General features: G+C 47.6%; 1 protein-coding gene across 3 annotated transcripts; it reads right to left on the bottom strand.

Annotated features, from left to right (window-relative positions):
* Positions 1-189: 189 nt before the first annotated feature.
* BID (BH3 interacting domain death agonist) lies at positions 190-18,664 on the bottom strand. Of its 3 annotated transcripts, none has more exons than XM_052668227.1 (6): positions 18,543-18,664; positions 6,017-6,081; positions 3,926-4,136; positions 2,840-2,985; positions 1,376-1,579; positions 190-928 (listed from the first exon to the last, which is right to left on the bottom strand). In XM_052668227.1, exons 2-6 carry the CDS (start codon positions 6,023-6,025, stop codon positions 917-919), a joined length of 582 nt encoding a protein of 193 aa, XP_052524187.1. In that variant the 5' UTR covers positions 6,026-6,081; positions 18,543-18,664; the 3' UTR covers positions 190-916. The 3 variants fall into 3 exon arrangements, with proteins under 3 accessions (XP_052524187.1, XP_052524188.1, XP_052524189.1); XM_052668228.1 differs by lacking the exon at positions 18,543-18,664 and adding an exon at positions 18,008-18,138; XM_052668229.1 differs by lacking the exon at positions 18,543-18,664 and adding an exon at positions 16,519-16,542.
* Positions 18,665-20,140: the final 1,476 nt, after the last annotated feature.

The following is a 20,140-nucleotide window of genomic DNA, read 5'->3' as shown; positions in this document are numbered from 1 at the left end:
GTGCAGGTACCAGCAAACAACAGAGGTCAGTTTCTTTATGCAGAGTGCACAGCCAAGAGCAAACAGCTGTTACCACTGCTCTGTTACCACTAGCAGCAGCAGCATAGCAAGAATGCTGTAAGGACTTGCACAAAAGCCCGACGTTTCTGTGAAAGGGGGGAGAAGAAATTCAGTTGCTTAACATGCATATGTCATGTCCATTTTTATTTAAAAAAAACAAACAACAGAAAACACCACCAATAAAAGGACATTATTTACATGATTTCTTCAGAGGCAGCTGGATCACAAGTAGAGCCTCAGCCACCACGTACGTGATGACACATACATCAAACAACCTGAGTCCAAGTCTGTTCATTGAACCTGAGATGTGAATACAATGTGCTACTGCCCAGAGAGACACCAGGTACTCCTCCTCATTCTAGGCTGGTATCTTTTTTTCTCTCCAGCAAGCTGCTCTGAAGCCAATGACCACCTTTTCTCAAGCATATCCGGATACTATTCCCCCCCCAAATCCACCCCTGTACCTTGCCCAGCTGCAGCAGAGAAACCTGCAGGATGCAGCAGTTGGTTAGAAATACTGACAAGGTGGGCTTAGCACCCAGTGCACTTCCCCTAGAGGCATGAGCCAGGGGCTGTACCTGCATTACATCTGCTACTGATAAGGAGAGGGAAGAAAAAAAAAAAAGAAAAAACACCTATTTTGTAAAATGGAGAAGAGTAAGCACTATATCTTACAGGTGCTGGCAGACCAGGCATGCAGCTCTCACTACCATCGCTACTGTGCTACTCTACAAAAGCCCATCTACAAGCTCTGCCTTCCCTTTCGCAGCTGTGTCTCAAAAGTTATGAGCAGAAGAAGTATCTGAGCAGATCAAGAAGTTAAAAAGTCTTCAGGAAGCCAGTGGCTGAAGATCTCTCACTCACGCAGCTAGGAGGAAAGAAATAGAACCAGCATTAACCACAACAACCTCTTCTTGCAGCCACAAGCCCTCTGCCTGCCTGCCCAGCCCATGGACTTGGGCACACGCCAGGGAGGCAAAGCAGCAGCAGCCCGCGCACCCACGAAGGCCCCTGCACTCTATGCAGATCCGTGCCTCAATGCTGCCACCTGCTGAGCATCTGTTAGCCCTCAGCCCCACATTCTGTGCTAGGACTGGCTTTGGGGGGGTCCCAGGGAAGTGAGCAAAAGCTGGATATTGCCCTCAGCCTTCGGAGCTTGCGCATACCAGCAGCTCTTCCCTGCCAAGCTCCCAGAGCCGCAGGCATTATAGGAAAAACAGCAGGCATCTGGCAATGCTTGCAGGGAATAACCAGGGCCAGCAAGGAGACTGGCTGTGACTTGCACCGAGCTGCAGAGCTGCTGGGTAGCACTCACCATTCTGACAACGTAGTTGTGGAGGTGTTGGCTGATGTAGTTCACAGTGGTGCTGAAAACACGCTGTAGAAGGGAAGGCACCCGGTTTGCCACTTTCTTAGTTAAGAGCATTGCTAGCACCAACATGGCCTTCTCTTGCTCCAGATCTGATGGGATGGCTCTGGCAAGCCCTTCTACTGCCTGTGACAGGTACCGTGTTATCTCCTGCATAGAGGGGAGAGAGGATGTCAGTGCAGCAACTGTGCACCTGCACAGACACAGCACGAGCTGCCACGTTTCTTCCCAGGCTGTTCCACGCCCAGGTGGCAGCAAGGATGACTGATGCCCTCAAAGCTCAGCTGCTCCCCCCAAAAAACAAAGAAACAAGGAAACATCACACAGCATTGGAAGAATTAGGTAGCACCTTACACATTTAGGGTGCAGCAGCTCAGAATCTGCACCTAGCCTGCCCAGTCCTGAAGTAGCCCAAGAACCCAGGAGACAGGAACCTACCTTAATCTAAACACTGTAAGTAGCAGGGCTACCTGCCTAGGGGCAAAGTGGTACAGAGAAAAGCTTCACAGAAAAGTCTTCACATAGGCAGGAGCTAAAAAAGGGGTCCAGGCACAGAACAACCACGGCCTCACTTCTGCTTCTCCACTCCCCTCAAAATAAAATCATTTCAATCCTGCCTTTTCAAGCCCAAGCAGACTCTCAAATCAAAGGCAGCTTTAACTTCATCGCAGGCAGAGAAAACCCAAGCAAGCTAAATATCCAGTTATGCAGTTATCTCTTGAAGAAGCCAAAAGGCTCTGGGGAAGCAAATTGTGGCTGTTGATCCAGATGTGGATACTTCCCTTGCAGAGCAGTGAGGCACATCAGATGCTGGACCAGGGATGCTAAGTCTCATCCCATCATAAGCTAAGAGAGAACCTGCACTGGAGAGAAGAGAGAAGCAGTGGAGGTGCCACCCACAGAGGCCTTTTCAGCAGGTTATCTGTACCAGCCCAAACCCACTGCTACTCCCAACACCAACAGCCTGTGAGCCAGAGGATTAAGGTACCGTAAGAGGGAGCACTGGATCTCATTGCTTGCTGAGTCTCAGTGTTCAGTGATAAACACAAGCCAAACTTCTGCCAGATCTGTCCATCTGACAAGCAGCTGACATGCAGGACCCAGCATCAAAGATCTTAAAATTACCTCTGAAAGTCAGCCTTGCTCCACAACCTCACTTTCCCTGCCTGCAGAAAGAGACAGAGCCCAAGCAGCTCACTTTGCAGGGCAAAGGCTGCCAAGGATACAGGCTCACCAAGCATCTTCTCTAACAGAACTTCACATCAAATATTAACATTTCAGATTAATTTCAGAAGTGCAGTAATGAAGGCATCAAATTAGCAAAGGCGTTGCAAACTTGCTGCTTCAGTCACAGCACGAAAGACTCAACGTTTGTAAGGGGAGCTACTCATCAGATTGCTTTTCACTCACCTCTCTAGGCAGATTCTCATTCAGAAAATGTTGCACTAGATCATTTACTACTTTTGCTTTGATTTGTTTATCCAGCTGGTCTCCGATCTCAGCAAGCTGAGCAGCAATGGTCCGGACGATTTCTTCATTTACCTCAGGGTCAAGCACTGCCAACACACACAGCAGGATTTGGTTCACAGGCTGCAGTCACACTGGGTTCAGCACAGGTGAGGTGAGCTAGGGCATTTTGCCCACCTCCATCGCCAATCTTCCCCTACCCCCAACCTTCTTCCCATACTGCCTTTGTGACAGCCATACACACTAAATGGGAGAAGTCAGAACAATTCCAACCAAGATTTGTTCAAGATAACTACAGCCAACATTCTGTCTAGAGAGGGGAGGGAAGGAAGAGCGTGCCTGATTTCTCAACTGACAACTGCCAGCACCTGTGTCATGAACACCATCTAAAACACAGCATCTCCTTTTGGCAAAGCTTCCCGTTGTCACTTTGGGCCATGAAATCAATACATTTTGCAAGATGAGGCAATGTTTACTATAGTGGTTACTCATTACACTGCTTCACTACTTCAAGGTGCCAGCTGGCACTTTGTGGGCAACGTGCAATACCCATGCTGCTTAGGGCTAGAGAAGCAAGAACAGTACAAGGAACTATATAAGAAATTGCCTCTGCTGCACTAGTATGGCACAGGGAATTAACTCAGTACCAGAAAAAGAGCTGCTCCTAAATCCTAGCTGAAGTGCTGAAACAAAACTCCTTGAGGAGCAATGGGAAGCTTAACAGAACCACTTAAGATCCCACTGCTTAAGGACAGAAACCATTAGCACCAGATTTGTAGCCCTTATCTCACATGCTACAGACTGTGCAGAGGGACAGGTGCTCAGCCACCGAGAGGGAGCTGCACTGCCAAGCATTAGCTGTCTTACCCCAAGTGATAAAACCCCAACCAATACAACCACCAGCTGTGAAGTTTCTCAGTGCAGAGAGTATTGCCAACCGTCTGTCACAAGACAGTCAAGAGACAAGGGGATAGGAACAAAGCCCACCATCTTCACAGAAGGCACGTGGGGAAAGAAGAGAGCACTCACCTAGCTCACCATTCTGCAAGTGGCCACTTCGATTCCCATCGGTCTGAAGTTCCCCATCACTATCATAAGACTGAACACCTTTAATGGAACACAACATGCCCTGGCTTTGTAGGAATGGCAGCTGCTCTCTGAACTCACAGCCAGAGGACTCCGCCAGGAAAGCAAAGAGCAGCATGCGTTCCATATGGTCAGATCCATCACTATAGATATCCTAGGTGGAAGAAGAATCACTGTTAAACCCACATCCTGCTGTGTAGGTTTGTACAGATGCTGTTTTTCTTACAGTGGACACCTTTTTCTGGTCTCCTTTGGGTACGGTGCACAATAACGCCCAGTTTGCAGGAGCTGAGCAAATGCACACTAACTCCTAGCTGCATACATGCACACAGCACTGTGCTGGTTAATGCTGGCTGGCCTTGGTCTTACAAACCAGCAGTTGAGGTGTCAGCTCATCTCTTGAGTGGCAAGGACGAAATCCCTGATCAGGACTCCTCTTCTGAAACCAAGATGAACGCTCAGCACAAGTGACTTTATTCACACATCTGTTTCAAAGGTTTTCCCTGTATTTGGAAATTGGGCACCCTACTTCCTGTACAGAACTAAGCCAACAGTTCCCCATTTAACTTTAATCAGAGCACAGCAGTAACAAGGTGGGGAGCAAAGATAACAGATAGCATAAGCCTGCAAAAAACCTCAAGTTTGCAGTCCTTTTTCCTCTTGAATGGGATCTAGACAAGCTCCATAAAAAACATATTTAGATCCCTGCACAGTCAGGCAGCTGCTCATAAGAATAGCTAGACAGCAGACCATTGGTGCCTCATATCCATTTGCTTGCAGTAAGCAGGCACATGCTGCTTCTGCTGTCACGTGCTGTCTTCCATCAGGGCAGCACAGAGTGCCCAGGTGGGTTAGGCTGAGGAGGTCCAGCAGATGGGCAGTGATGAGAGCAACAAGTCCCACAGGGCCTCAACCAACCACGACCTTTGCAGAAAACACAAGGCTGTCCAGTAACCACAATTAAACAGCTGATGAAGCAGGATGCGTGAGTGCAGAAATGAAACAACAAAAATAAAATCCCTACTCTTGCACCCAGACTATCTGCTCATGCAGTAAGAAGGTGCTGAGGCTTGAACAGATCTACCTAAAGGAATCAAGGTTAAAAGAAAATTGGTTTGCCTTGCCAATTTCATAGACTAATGGGTAATCAACCAGGATGAGTCTAAGAATTAAAACAGTACACTCTTGGTTAAGTGGAATCTTCCAAGGTCACTCCATAGCTACACAACTATATCAGTACTGTCACAGTGTGCTGTGATGGCCTATGCAACAGTAGAAAAATTGTGATGAATGCGTTAGAAATAATCAGGGACACAATGTTTGCTGGGGAGATCAGGTAGAGGAAGGACAGAACAAGGACAACGAGTCTGGAAATAAAAACAAGAGGGAAATAAGGTACAATCAAAGATAAAGCACACCTCCCATGAGTATGGGTGTCCACAGACAATAGTGAAGGTCACTGGGTGCCCCAAGCACCCCAGGGCACCACACAAGCACAGTGAACAACCCACCTGACTTATGTTTCTATTCAAAAGACTTGTGGGAAAGTAGAACACAAAGAGGGCTAGAATCATGCCTTGCAACCACACTTAATGCTAGAGGGTGACAGAAGTTTGAATGGGTTTATGGGGTTTGCAACATGCACGTGAGAAACAGTAGCTCTGAAATCACATTTATTATAGTGTTTTGTGCAATATTTATTTGATCACAGTGATGGGCCAAGTAGCTTATTTATTAGTTTCAGTGGTTTGCTACTTAATAAGCACCACTGCCTCTTAAATCAGTTGCATCTCATGCCTGAAGTCTAATGGGAGAGTCTCACACTGCAGTAACAAGGAAGCAGCTTGCAAGCTAAATGGTTCCATTCACCTTCTGTCTGTATTCATGATGGAGGGGTGCAGCATCAGAGACTCCAGCAGGAACTCTGAGGAAGATGAGAAGGGCACAAGCCAGCACTTTTTGAGACTCATCCCCTCCCAGGTACTTCTGAACAAGCACGTAAGAGAAGTGACTTCAGTGGCATTTAAAACTAACCTGTTCCATGACAGATTCAGAGATAGAACAGCTTGTCAGTCTGCTTCAGATCAGAAGTCCTTGTCCTGCAAGAGCAAGAAAGAAAATGGTAAACGGAAAAAACAAACCCCAACACACTTATCTTCAAGCAGTGCCCATAGGCCTTGTAGAAATTGACCTTTATAGAGATACACACATTTCTGGAGAGAAGTGCCCATGAACAAGGCTGAGAGAATAGCAGCTGTTCTGGCAGGAAGGGCCCTAAATCAGGTGAATCAGGTAGGGGAAAATGCCTACCTGCCATAGATACGTAGCAGACAGCGATGCAACATGACCTACAAATGGGGCTTAAAGCCCCTTTAGGTGGTGCCAGAAATGAGAGCAAAGGCCAGTTGTAGTGAGCAGAGCAGGAAAGCAGGGTTATCGCAGAAAAGATTCCAGCCCTCTAAAAGTAGTTCATGGCTCCGGGTTTTCCAGGTTCCTGATAACCAACTGAGAGCCAGTGAGCTGCTCAGGTCTGTGTGCACAGTAGCATATTCCTAAGTGAAGCACCCAGGTGACATTACAACACATCTACAGGATTTGAAGTGCTCCCACCCCATACGCCTAGAGATGTTTGAATACACTCCGGCTTTGTTTCAGTACACGTTCCTAGATATCTGCTGAAAAGGAAGGGCTGGATCAAGTGCCAAAGGCTTCCAGGCACATCAACAAAACTAAGCCTGCAGAGAAGTTTGATTAGAAGATGGGGAAAACCAGCAGGTCACAACCAGGGCTGACAACCCACAGCCTGCCTTACACCTGGACAGTGCCTGGGGAATAGGTACGTGGGGAGCAGGGAGGGGTGCAGAGCATGCTGCAGAGAGCAGCCTCCCTCCCTCAGCAGAAAACCAGCGCCTGCTAAGAGCAGAATGCTCTCTCCTTACCTAGGCAGTGAGGTCGGTGGGTGGGTTAGACCAGCAGACCAAATAGCCACATCTGGTACAGGAAGGCACAGCGCAGAGACCATCAAGCAAAGACAAGGCAAGGAGGGGAGGAATGCAGATTGCACATCTGCATTTGCTTCCTCACATGCACGGCCATACAACTACATGCAGAATTCCCTAGGGTAAGCTGACTTCATTCCCACCAGGCGTCCTCCATGTTGGGCAATAACCTGGCTGCAGTGCAGGTACCTGCTGACCCAAGTTAGGGTGAGAGCACACAAGAGCTCACCCATCCAGATCACCAGCTGACTACCACAGACTTGGACTCATGATGATGCATTAAGTTTTAGAGCAGGAGAGTTTCCAAACTGTGTTTTAAGCAATTAGGTGTGCAGGTGGGAAAAGAGGAAGGAAGTGAAAGCAGAAGTACACTCAAACTCTGAAGGAAGCCAAGTTACAACTTCAAGAGACCAGGAATTTCCCAGCTTTTCGAAGACTTAGAAGCTTCCAATGCCAAAACACAACCTGAAATACGTTTTTAAAATTTAAAAAAAATAATAATAATAAAAAAAAAACCCAAGAGCCCAGAGGCAGCTTTTCAACCATGAAGTCTTTTTCATTTAGTCATTACACTAAGCTTCTGGCTTCCTAAAACAAATTCAACTTCTGCTGCTTTGCACTGCACTATTTTTATGGTCAGTTCAGATCCCAATTGCTGCCACTCAGCCCTACGCCAAAGAGCAGGCTGGTTGGTTACAGAGAGTCCCTCTGTTCTCCTGGGACCTGACAGGAGCTCTGGAACAGCACAGGGCTACCTTTCTCCTGACCTTTGTCTTTGCTGGAGGTCAAATGTTTACTAAGGTTGGAGAACTTTTTATACCCTCACTTCCCTCCTGGTCCCAGGGATGCTTTTTCAGGTCCATGGCAGCACTGTGGCTTTGTGTAGAACAGAGAAGCTGTCCAGAAGCAGCTGCATCATCCTCCTCCCACAGCAGAGATGCAGGTGTTTTGCAGCACTGACAGACGTGACGCAACACAAGCCACTACAGCTGCATGTACGCAAATGTCCAGATGTACAAGTGAAACTAGCTGAGTAGTTTTTCCTCTTACAGTGCTTTACAAGAAGGGGACTGCCACCCAAACCCAGGCAAACTGTTAAAGGGTGACTGCCTTCTTCCTTCTGGAGGGGTATTCCAGAACACTGCTGGAAGGTCAGCTGAGCAGTCAGAGGGGTAAGCTGCCAAGAATGAACACCAGCCTGTGCACAGAGAAATGGAATCTTTCTTGCAAAATACTGCTTAAAAACCCAAATTCCCTCATTTTTATTCATGTTGCTGTGAAACCTGTTTGGCTCGATCCAAACACCTATGAAAGAAGCAATCAAAGGCAGAGGTACTACTGCCTTCTCCCATTCCTTGCTCTAAAAGAAGAGAGACAGACTATTCTAGCCCAAAGTAAAAAAGGAAAATGGACATTTTACTCTATTCTCAAATCAGCAAATATAAGAACTAACAACAGGGAGACCCAGACTTATTCTGGGCACACCCATACATGCTCATAGGCATTTTGCTGAGTAGGGTTGGAAAGGCAGAGCACAAGAGCTTCACACAAGCTTGTGCAAGTGCACTGTCAACACAGGGGAGCTTGATCCAGCTGGAACACACACATTACTCATGTGAATTCCTAGGAAGCTGCAGCAAGCACTGTGTGCCTGGCTACAGCTCTGAAGATCCTAATGTCACATTCTGACAGCACTTTGTGCTTTTCCAAGACAGAAGGTGTTAAGAACCCTTGCCCTGTCACAGCTTCCAGGGTCCCTGCTGCACCCAGAGATGGGGTGTGCAGTGTTCTTCCCATCATGGGATCACCCAAGCTTTATAGACACTCCTCAGGGCTGGTCCACAAGAAATAGACATTCAAAAAATACTTTAAGAAGTCACCCATCCTAATTGCCAATTACAAGGTTGTCCACTCTTGTTTCCTGCCTTAGCTTACGTGCAGAAGTCAACAATACCCACCACACCCTCCAATATTTATACTGAAAAAATTAACACAAAGGCTAGAAGATGATAATTCCCATTAGCTCTTCCCTACATCAAGCAATCACCACCCTGGCAGTAAAAAAAAAAATCCCTGAGGCACTCCAGCCTTTGGCTAACAAAGCTCTATGTGGGTGGTCAAAAACTCATGTGAGAACAAGAAAAAAATAAATTCTATCACTACATTTTCAAAAGTATTTAATTAGCCAGTAGCTCCAGAGACCTCAAATTTCAGCTAATTGCCTTGAATAAATATAAGGGGTTTTGATACTCAGCAAGTTCCTCCTGAGAGCTGAAATTCTTTAGTGCCATCTCAAAAATTGGACTCTTTAATGGCAAACCCCTAAAAGTCAAATATAATCACACCAATGCTATCTGAAGCTGAATTCATTGAGGCGTGTGAATCCTGGTAGCTGCAGGTTGAGATTTTAACTTCTTCCATTCACTGAAAGATGTCTTATCTACAATCAAACAGAAGCCTTTAGTACAAAAAATAGAAAATGCCTACTAACTCCATCTCACTCACAGTAAAACTAGATAATCTAGTCAGGCTGTTTTATAGCTGCTAGAAGTCTTGGAAAATATTCACAGCATCATTTGAGTTGGAAAGGATCATTAATGACTGTCTGGCCCAACCCCCCTTGCTGTGAACAGGGTCACCTACAGGTAGATCAGGCTGCTCAGAGCCCCATCCAGCCTGACCTTGGGTGCCTGCATGGATGGTGCATCCACATCTCCAGGCAACCTGCACCAGTGCCTCCTTATCTTTATCATAAGGACATTTTTTCCTTATATCCAATCTAAATCTCCCCTTTTAGTTTGAAACCATTTCACAGCATGCCCTGCTAAAGAGCCTGTCCTCTTCTTTCTTAAAGCCCCTCTTTAGGTATTGAAAGGCTGCTAAAAATTCACCTCAGAGTCTTCTATTCTCAGTGCTGAACAGCTCCAGTTCTCAGCCTGTCCCCACAGAGGAGCTGTTCCATCCCTGGGATCATTTTGTGGCCTTCCTTGACACATGCTCCAACAGGTCTGTGTCTCTCCTGTACTGAGGACTCCACATCTTGATGCAATACTCCAGGTACTTCACCAGCACAAAGCAGAGGGGCAGGATCACCTCCCTGACCAGCCCAGGATATAGTTTGCTTTCTGAACTGCGAGGACGCACTGCTGGCTCATGCCCAGTTTGCCATCCACCAGCACCCCCAGGTCCTTTTTGGCAGGGCTGTGGTCTACCCTTTCATCCTATAGCCCATACTAATAGGATGGTTGCTACAACCCAGGTCCCAGACCTCACAATTGGTTACCTGGGCCCACTGCTCTTGCCATCTAGGTCTCTCTGGATGAGCCTAGCAGCACTGTCCCTGCTTCCACTGTCTGTGCATTCTCTTCCTACTCTCCATCTCAACCAGCAGGTCCTGGTTCAGCCATGCTGGTCTCTTGCCTTCCTGACTTCCTTATTGGGGATGCAAAGCCCGAAGGAAAGCTCCCTTAAAGATCTGCCAGCTCTGCTTCCCTGCCTTAGAAGGTGGTTTCCCAGAGGGTTTTGTTGACTAACTCCCTGAAGAGCTGGAAGTTCACAGCACTAAAATTTGGTATCCTGATTTACTTTACTAATTTACATTCTATGGAATATAATTTGTTTTCAAAATGAAATACCAATGAATTTAATGTATTACTTGTTTTCAGTCTCAGTTGCAAGCCAGCACTGTATCAAGGAGGAGACTCAGCAGCATTCCCTCATTAGTAAAGAGATGCAGCTTGAAGTCTGCTTATGTTTCTTGTTGCTATCTATACACTGACAGTTCTTGATCTCCTTATTTCCTCTTTCCATACAAGAGCGTTCAGTTTTTAAGTGAGCACTGAAACAGTGCCAAACAGAAATGAATTGCTGTAACTTGAGGGAAAGTAACCTCTATGTGAGGGAAGAAGAAAACAGAGAAACAAAAACACGGAAAAGAAAGCATAAGGACAAAAATGGTTTGGGAAACCCCTCCTGGATAGTAAAAAGCTGTTGCTATATATTAATGCAGAGCATACGATGAGCCTCACTGAGGCTTACTCAAAAGCAGAGAACACACTGGCAGTGAGAGGCAAAGTTGTTTAAATTCCTCCTCCTAAAAGCCACCACATGCTACTGCAGGCCTGCGAAGGACAAACAAAACAAGCACTTCTCGTAAGTGAGAAGTGCCAGAACACTAACAGATTTTACCCAACGAGACTGACCTCAAAAGATGAGCTCTGAAAGTCTAAAATAGCAAGCTATCACTTCCCTGTAGCTTTTGTACACAAAGCTGCCTCAGGAGGAGAATTATTTGAGGAGCACTCAAAACAAATTCAAGTTGTTCAAACCCTTAAAGGTTCATGCAACACACACACCTTGGGCTTTCCCTGGGTTCTAATGACTGGAAGCTACAAAGATGATGGCTTACACTTCATGCTTAAGCTTCTAATTCCCAAGGCATCATTTCTGTCACAAACAGAACTGTTAATCTGCGAAGACACTTCTGTGTTCACTCCTTTCCTGCCTCTGTACAGTTCTCTCTGCCTAACCAACGCAGGCTGCCGCACAGACAGACACCACAGCAGCAGTCAGCAGTGTACCTATCTATCAGCACAGGGCACCAGTGCTTATTTCACCCTCACACACCCCAAATTCTTGCAAGAAAGACCTCTGTGATTGGTTCCCTCAAAGCAAGCCCTCAGGGTTTCCCTCCATGCACACACCTGCCCAGCTGGTGTTGAGTGTATCCTGAGGGACAGCACAAGAGTTGGGACAGCACAAGAGTTACTATCTCCATAAGGAGAGCTGTTGGAGGAAGTTCTCAATAGCTCCAGAGGCAGCCATAGAAGAGTCGGTCCCAGAATCTCTATAGCAACAGTGCTGACCTAAACCAGCTTTTATCCCTTCTTCACATCTCCAAGACAGCTCAAAAAAGAACCCATGCCATGAACAATGCCCCTGGCTTGCCACCACTTTCCCTTCAGATCTTTCACCTCTCCTCACAGCTCAGCCAGCAGTTACTATTCTTAGCCCTATCAGACACTGTCTGGTTATGAAAGCAGACTTTCCAGCAGCAGAGCCACACGCATGTAGGACTGCCTCCTTTAACAGCTTGTCTAGATTCTGAGACACATCCTGTACAAACACCTGGTCAGACACTATCAAAGGACTTACTGTGAGCTGTCAAGATATTTATCTTTGTTTCACGTCTGGGTTAGGACTGAATTCAAGTCTTCAAAGCAAAATAATCCATCAGTCATTGAGAATGCTAACAGCCAGTACAGTGATTTCTGTCTGACACCCGAAAGAACTTCCTTTTTGGCAGTCTGAGTGACATCATCATTGGAGTCAATGAAACAATACCTATTTGTCCACTCCTGGACCCACTGGCTTTTACTTGTTTCACAGGGAAACATTTCACTGAAGAGCTGCAAAGCTCAATACAGAAGCATTTCACAGATAGGGAAACCAAAGCACCTGGAGTTGACACAGCTTGCTCTGCCATCTGACAGGTAAAAATCCCCACTTCAAAGCATAACCACACTATTTCACTGTGTTCTCAAAAGCATGCCACAGGCAAACTGCTCTACATGACAAGTCAGCAGTCCTACAAAGTCATAAGAAAACCATACCACAGACCTACCAAGTTCCTTACTTGAGGACTTGTAAACAGTGTCTGACTACCAGCCTTACCACCTCCAACAAACAGAGCAAGCAAAATCCACAAACGGCCCAAAACCTCAAAGAAATCCCCATCACCCTGCCACACACAATTCCTAGCCCAACAACCCAAAAGGAACCACAGAGCCCAGCTGACAGCAGATGCTGGAGCTCCTCCCCATACTTCTCTAGCTGTGGAAGAAGCCTGACTGCTCACACGGCAGTTACAGTTTAGACTAAGAAAAGACAGGGAGAGAATACACAGTAAAGGTAGATAGCTTGAGGATTTGCAGAAAAAGTTTGTGCCAAGTGCAGACATTACCAACTAGAATATTATCATGATTATCTTACTGTGACAGTCCTTATCACTACTCAGTCCACCAAGGATATGCCACTTGCATCAGCACTTTGGATGCCCCATGGTTTTGCCTCCTCTGTGATCCCCTGTCCTCCTAGAGAGAAATTTAACTGTAGGCTTAGGAAAGAAAACCTGGGTAAGAGGAGGGAAACAAAGGTAATGCCAGGTGAAGGATAGGCTGAACAAACCCTTTTGTGCATCCACAGGTGCACATGTGCTGCCATGAAATCAAATGAGTTGTTTGGTATCACCTCGTTAATACCAAAGCTACTAACCTGGAGTTTCTTAGGACTTGTCCATCACAGACAACAGCTTCCAAAGTGCAGGCATTCTCCATGCATTTATCTCAGAGGGAGGATGCGCCATTATCTTCATTTCAGATGTGGCAAAACATTGAGATGGCAGCAAGTCTACGGCACAGCATGGGCCAAAACCCATCTCCCAGACACTTGTGATTTATTTGCTAGACACTTAAGTAAGACCCCCTGCCTGTCAAGAACTGTAAGAGCTGCTTACACTCACCCATCCCTCCCACCTCTCAAGCAGGGGCACTCATTGCTCGAGGCTGTCAGCTTTTGTTTCTCTTGCTCTCAGCTTCATACTGCTTCCTCCTTCCAGATCTGTGAATAAAGCCACTTCCAAGCACTCCGCAATGAACAAAACCACAGTCTGCTCATAACATCACTGATGGAAAAACACACCAAAACGTGCTGAATACTTCCTGTGCTCAGTAGCTTCACCTCTCAGTGTTCAGTGGCACCAAAATGGTACACAAAGACCCGACACCAACAAATGCCTACCACCTTCGCTAGACCAGTTTCATATTCGCTTCCTTAGTACAGAGTAAGCATCACATCCTGAACAGTTTAAGTACTTGCTGTGTACTTGAACTTAGTAAACCATAGCAATTTGTTTGATGGGACTCTTCTTCCCCCTTTTTGAAAGAAAAATGGGACTGGAGACCTCCAAAACAAGTTTTGGAGCAACCTTCTCATTTGAGGCATATTTAGTCTCCCTGAGGTCTGCTGCCGTGTCACACTGTTTTCATACATTCACATCTAATTCCATACACTTGGATGGAGATTCTGCTGTGAATCATAGCAATAATCTTCTAGTTATCAGAGGCAGTACTCAGACTTCTTCGAAAAAAGCACCACACAGCTTTCTCAACAGCCTTCATTTTCACTTGGCTCAACATACCCTCCCCCAGCCCGTAGGTGGCACATCAATGACAACAAAGGAACACCGGTCCTCTTTAAAGAGGGAAAAAAAAAAGAAAAGGCATGAGCTTGCAACCGCTGCGGTTTCCGTATCAGATTGGGGGCTGAAGGCAGCATGACAACACTACTTAGCAATCTTTAGAAGCCAGCCTACAGATGCAGTTGGGCTGAAGTTTAGCCAGTAGGAAGCCTGCAGAAGGAACTGCCACAGAGCTCAAAGTCAGGGCTTGGACTGAGTCAGCTAGATTCGGATCCAAAAGGAACTGGCATATCTACATCTACACAGAAGGTGCAAGATTTGATCCTGACTACAGTGCACATGGTCATTCTGATCTGGGATTAAGTACGTGCAAGCCATTTGTGAAGTCAGAGACATAGAGTTTTCATCCAGTTTTACAGGCTTCTTCTGGGGCATGAGCCTGCACTGCAGCACATCTTCACATCTGAGCCAACTGCTTGATCCTTGAGAGGACAGACCAATGCCACCTGACAACAGCAACTCAGAAATAAGGTGCCTCTTGGATGAGATCAGACAAAGCTGACAAAGACCTGGGACAAGGGCACTGGGAACCATAGCTGCTGTGCTATCTAGAGAACAAAAACCACCCTCCTCATTTGAAACACCCAGAGACAGAAGAATAAGCAATGCCACTTCACACTGCAACTTAATGCAATTCACAGCTGATGTTGGTAGAAGAAGAACGTGAGGAATCTGAGTTTTCCTTACCACATTATGTGCATGCAAGAAAGGAAACCAACAAGGAAAGAGCTGCAGGGACACAGGTGGCACTAACAGCTCTTTGCCTCAAATCACGTGGTCAAACAAGAACAATTCTTGTCCATACCTGACAAATACACAGCCTTGTCTCAATATTTGAAAGCTTTCCCAAAGCACAGTGCTTTTTTATACCTGCCTCCTTCCTCCTAAACATCAAGTGTATTATAGCTGTACATGTCTTTCTCTTACAGAGAGCCATGTATGGGTGCAAGCAGACAAGGCTGATTCCCCAGGAGCAGAGCCTAATGCTGTTCCTCTGGTGACACTGGAGGTGCTGGTTCTCAGGAGAACTCTCCCATTGCGTTGTATTCCCAACTCTTGCTCCTGTCATGATGATGAGACAGGTGGAGCCAGTGGAAAACAAGTGCTGAAGGAACCTTTCAAGATGGCTACTCGGCACTGCTTGCACTCCCCAGCTGTAGGCCCACAGGCACAGTGGAGTTGTGTGTGTTTTACACCGAGCAAAAGCCTGACCGTGCATGCAATAATGCAAGCCATTTCACTTTCAGTTTAAATGGAAGAGGAAGCACAAGCTAGCGTCCCAGAAAGCGAATGTAAAACCAAAGCACAGCAACTAGCTGATCTAAGTGAGTTTGCACAGCTGTTAAGCTGAGGGTGTAGTATCAGTCACACCAGGCTAACAGAGTTACACTGACATAATACTGAAGAAATAAAAAAGTAATTTTCATTATTTGAAGAGATGAAAGAAACAGCCCAGTGCATTACAGACATGGCGCCGTCCATTCTCTAGGAAGCCACTGTGAGGATGCAGCAGGAATGAGCCAAAGGTTGGGTGATGTCAGGAAACACAGCAGGTTCACTGACAAACAAAAACACCACAGCCAGCTGAGCAATGACTGCACACAGTTTAGCTGCCCTGCTCATGCCTTAGTTGAAGCTGACTGAAAGGTCTGAGATTTCACCAAGTTAAAGGAGTTCAAAGCCACGCCACCACCCCTCCCCTTTTGCAGCAAAAGCAATGTTCCACAGCTTCATTGCCATGTACAGCCTTTTCCTTGCATTCATCAACAAGGACAGCCCAACCCAAACCCACTGTGACCAGGTAGCATGATTTGTCACTTCCAAGAATCACTACCTGGACGCAAAGAGACAGGAAAGTCTGGATCAAGTGCCAAAATTAGTAAGTGCCCAAAACAGTCCTAACAATGCTTCAACTAAAGCACAGGGCTGCAGAAGGGAGAGGGGACTGAAGGATTCTGCTGTTGCAAAACCGAGTACAAAACAAACAAAAAAAAAAAGTACCCTGCTCCACTCTTGAGCAACTGCTCCAAAGACAGCACAAGGACAACCCACATCATCTCACCTAGGCAAAAGGTGGTGTCTATTGCCCACCACTGGCAGCTACATTCTATTCACTTCCCATTGCAGCTGATACGAGGTCACTGTTCCTATAGACATGTGGTATAAATTGAGGCAATCACTGAAGCTCAGGAATTAACAGCTTTGAAAACCAAAGAATGAGAGCAGACACCCCACGTGACTCACAGCATGTTCTTACACTTTACCCTACCTTTCCTTACCTTCCTTCGGCCTGCATCAGAATCAGACCCAACCTCTGTGGAAAAGACCAATTATGCACACTCTGTAATCATTAACCAGTGATTTTTCAGTAACCCATCCGTCACCTGAGATAAGCCAGCCAAAACTAACAAGGGATCCAGCTTTTAAGCAGGAGCTCTGCACCTTCACTCAAGCTATGAGTGCAGCTTCCTAAATCAGAAATATCAGCATTTATTTGGTTTGCAGAATAAGCAGATATGAAGATTGTACATTATTTGGAGCTGCACTTATCTAACAGACTAAGCCACAGCAAGCTAAGAGAAAAACAGAGGAAGGTGCTAAGCAAAGAAATATCAGACTTGCTGGTAAATTCTGAGGAACTGCTAACCGGAGGAAATGAAACCTGCTCAACTGCCACCAATTCCCTCCAGCAGAGGTAACCAGAGACTCAGTTTATTTCCCTACCTCCACTGCTTATTAGTTCGTAACTGGAGGCAATAAAGATGCTTTATCAAGAAGCCTACCTCAACTAGCTGAGACACCACAGTTATGTCAGCAGGCTCTGCACATAGCTATTATGCCCCTACTCTCCCACCAACATCCCATAGTCACAGAATCGTATAGAATCACAGAAAGGCGGGGGCTGAAAAGGACCACAGTGATCACCCCAGTTTCAACCCCCCTGCTATGTGCTGCCCAGAGCCACATCCAACCTGGCTTTGCATGCCTCCAGGGATGGGACATCCACAACCTCCTTGGGCAACCTGTTCCAGTGTGTCGCCACCCTCTGAGCCACAGCTTCCAAGTGTCAGGCCGCACCATAAGATCTCCAGAGGCAGCAATCACAGGATTTATGTGCCTGTCTGCTTCCAAATTAAGCACCTTCACTCTATCAGTGTAACTGCTTGCTCTCCCAGCTTCTGGGCATGGGCAACTCCTGTCATCCTGTTACACAGGAAAAACAATACACAGAAACAACATGGCATTACTGACCCTAGCTAGAAGTGCCCAGAGCCCACACACACAGCCCTCCCCACTGAGAATTATCATAACTTTCATTGCTTTGGGAATTTAAAAAAAACACCACCAAGCTGAACTCATTACCTCCAGCTTGCTCAATCTGGGTGTAAGGAATTAGTGATGAGCGAGCAGGAACTCAACAAAACCACCTTAGGCAGGAGTCTTATTTTTCCTTTCCAAACACAGCACACATGACCACATATAAACAAGGATGAGCCAGGCAGGAAGGCAAGACTGCCTTGTGTACACAGGAGGCAGCAAGGAGTGGACGTCGGCGTCAGAATAGGCTGGAAGAGACCTCTAGGATCACGGAGCCCAACCAGCAGCCCGTGCCTGCCGTGCCCACTGCCCACGTCCCTCAGTGCCACATCCACACGGTTACTGAACACCTCCAGGGACGGTGATCCCACCACCCCTCCGGGCAGCCTGTGCCACTGCAGCGCCACTCCTCCCGCGAAGAAACGTTTCCTAACATCCAACCCGATTTACCTTAAAGAAGCCTCTTTAAAAGGTTTAAACTTGATATATCAAGTTGGCAGGAAGAGTCCAAGACCACACAGAAAACCCTCCTTCTCCACGAGGATCTCCCACAGATACGCCTCTCCAGACAGCTGAAAGCGCTGCCGTTCGATTTCACTTCGTTAAAGAATGCCTCGGCTCCCTCCCGAGGGCCCGGCCCGCGCCCCCCGCCCCGCCCCAACGCGGCAGACAAAGGAGCGGCGCGGCGAGGGCTGGAGGACGGCGGCGGCGGGCGGACTGAGCGCGGGCCGTGCCGACAGCAGAGGGGAGGCATCGCGGCACGGCAGCGGGCGCGGCGCACCCGGAAGAGCTGCAGCGAGGGATTAAGGGAAAAAAAGTAAAAGCAAGCAAACAAACAAACAAACGACGGATCCGCTGAGGTGGGACACAACGGATAGAAGGGAGCGCCGCAGGGAGATAGCGGCGTTCAATACAGAATAGAAGCCACTTTAAACCCGTTCCCGCCCTAGCGCAACTCGCAGCAAGGCAGCTCAGCCCTACTTACCGGGAGCAGCGCGGCTCTCCCTACGGTTCGCGCCCGCCTCTATTTCAAGGCCCCGGCTCCGCCCTCCGCACCGCGCGGGTGCGGGGTGGGGCTTGGGCTTCCCCGGCCGATGGAGGAAACGGAGAGGGGGAGCGGCGGCGTGCGCGCCACGCGGGGGGGTGAAGGCAGCGGTGCGGTGCTCGGGTGGAGAGCCGCCCCGCGGGGCTGTGCGGGGTTGCAGCCGGCGGCTTCCGCTCCTTCCTCCCGTCCCGTGTCCGCTTGTGTCCGTGTACGGCACATCCAGCGTTACAGCTTGCGGAGTTTAATATCGTGTCGCTGTTGAAAGCGAAGCTTTCCATCCAGCGGTGTCAGTAACACGAAGCTGGAGTCTTCCTCCCTACTGCCAATCACAGAATCATAGAATGGCCTGCGTTGCAGAGGACTACAACGATCATCCAATTTCAACCCCCCTGCTGTGTGCAGGGTTGCCAACCAGAGCAGCCCAGAGCCACATCCAGCCTGGCTTGAATGCCTCCAGGGATGGGGCATCCACAACATCCTTGGGCAACCTGTTCCAGTTCCGGGCAGATCCCGACATAGTTCTCCCCATGCTCCTCTTGGAGCCCACAGTGTGTTTTATCAGTTTTACTACATCAGATGCCAATACTTTCCTTACCCTTTGGAACCCCAGGGGCTGGAGGGGCCCGGCTCCCTGCCCTGTGCTGGCCTGGCTCTGAGCAAGGTGGGCAGCATGGGGTGTGATGCAGTTTGGAGGGAATGAAAGGCTGAGTGTGGCAGGGTCGGAAGTTCCTGGGGGGATACAGCAGCATTGGAAACCGAAAGCAACAGCTGTGCCACACCAGACTCTGATGATAGGATTTGCTTTGTTAGGGGGCCTTTTCTGGTGTTATTTCCTACCACACCTGGGTAATCTGCACAGGAAGTGTGGCTGCTCTCTCAGGGTCTTCAGGGTCAGTGTAGCTTTTTACTGAGGCAAGCAATGCAGGAATGCTCTCTCTGTGGGACTCACCGTTCCATTCATTGCTTTTAAAGGGGAAGAATCTGTGAGTATCTAATTGATATCAGACACCCTGCAAGGGTGCTTGATGTGCACAGACTGAGAGGAATCCAGAGTCTACAGGGTAATTAAAAAGGCAGTTGAAGTGTCTCAAGGCTGACTTCCTTAAATATGATGGGGAGTCTCATCTGTCCTGGGGTCCAGTTGTCACTTGCTATATGGCCACTCTTTTGGCACCGAGACTAGCAGTAATTATGATCTTCTGACACCAATGATCCCTTTCAGGTAGCTGCATTATTTTCGAAAGCAAGAGATAAAATGACATGAGAACTGTCAGGTTTGGTGTGTCCCCAGAGAACCAAGCTGCTGGAATGAAGCGCAGTATCTCACTCCTGCCACCCTTCCGCACAACCTGACACCCAGCCAAAGAGGAAAGCCCAAGGCCCAGCATCCCTTTCTGTGGCCATAGTAGGTCTGCTTTAAAACAACCGCTTTACAAACACCAGAGTTTTTCCTTTGTTTTGATGATGGTTGAGCTGGCAGGCAAGTAAGATTCATCGTTACGGTTTTCCCCAGCTGGGATTTCCCTCAACATCCTTTG

Source organism: Tympanuchus pallidicinctus, unplaced genomic scaffold, assembly GCF_026119805.1.
Source record: "Tympanuchus pallidicinctus isolate F22 unplaced genomic scaffold, pur_lepc_1.0 scaffold8, whole genome shotgun sequence".
Taxonomy (NCBI): Eukaryota; Metazoa; Chordata; class Aves; order Galliformes; family Phasianidae; genus Tympanuchus; species Tympanuchus pallidicinctus.
Note: the sequence above shows the minus strand (reverse complement) of the source record. Positions and strands in the feature narration are given on the sequence as shown.

Bases quoted from the DNA above. Each gene is read 5' to 3' on its own strand.
- BID (XM_052668227.1), bottom strand. The intron at 2,986-3,925 runs GTGAGTGCTCTC...GTGTGTTGGCAG, and splicing joins CTTGCAGAATGGTGAGCTAG to TGCTTGACCCTGAGGTAAAT. The intron at 1,580-2,839 runs GTGAGTGAAAAG...CCCTCTATGCAG, and splicing joins ATGAGAATCTGCCTAGAGAG to GAGATAACACGGTACCTGTC.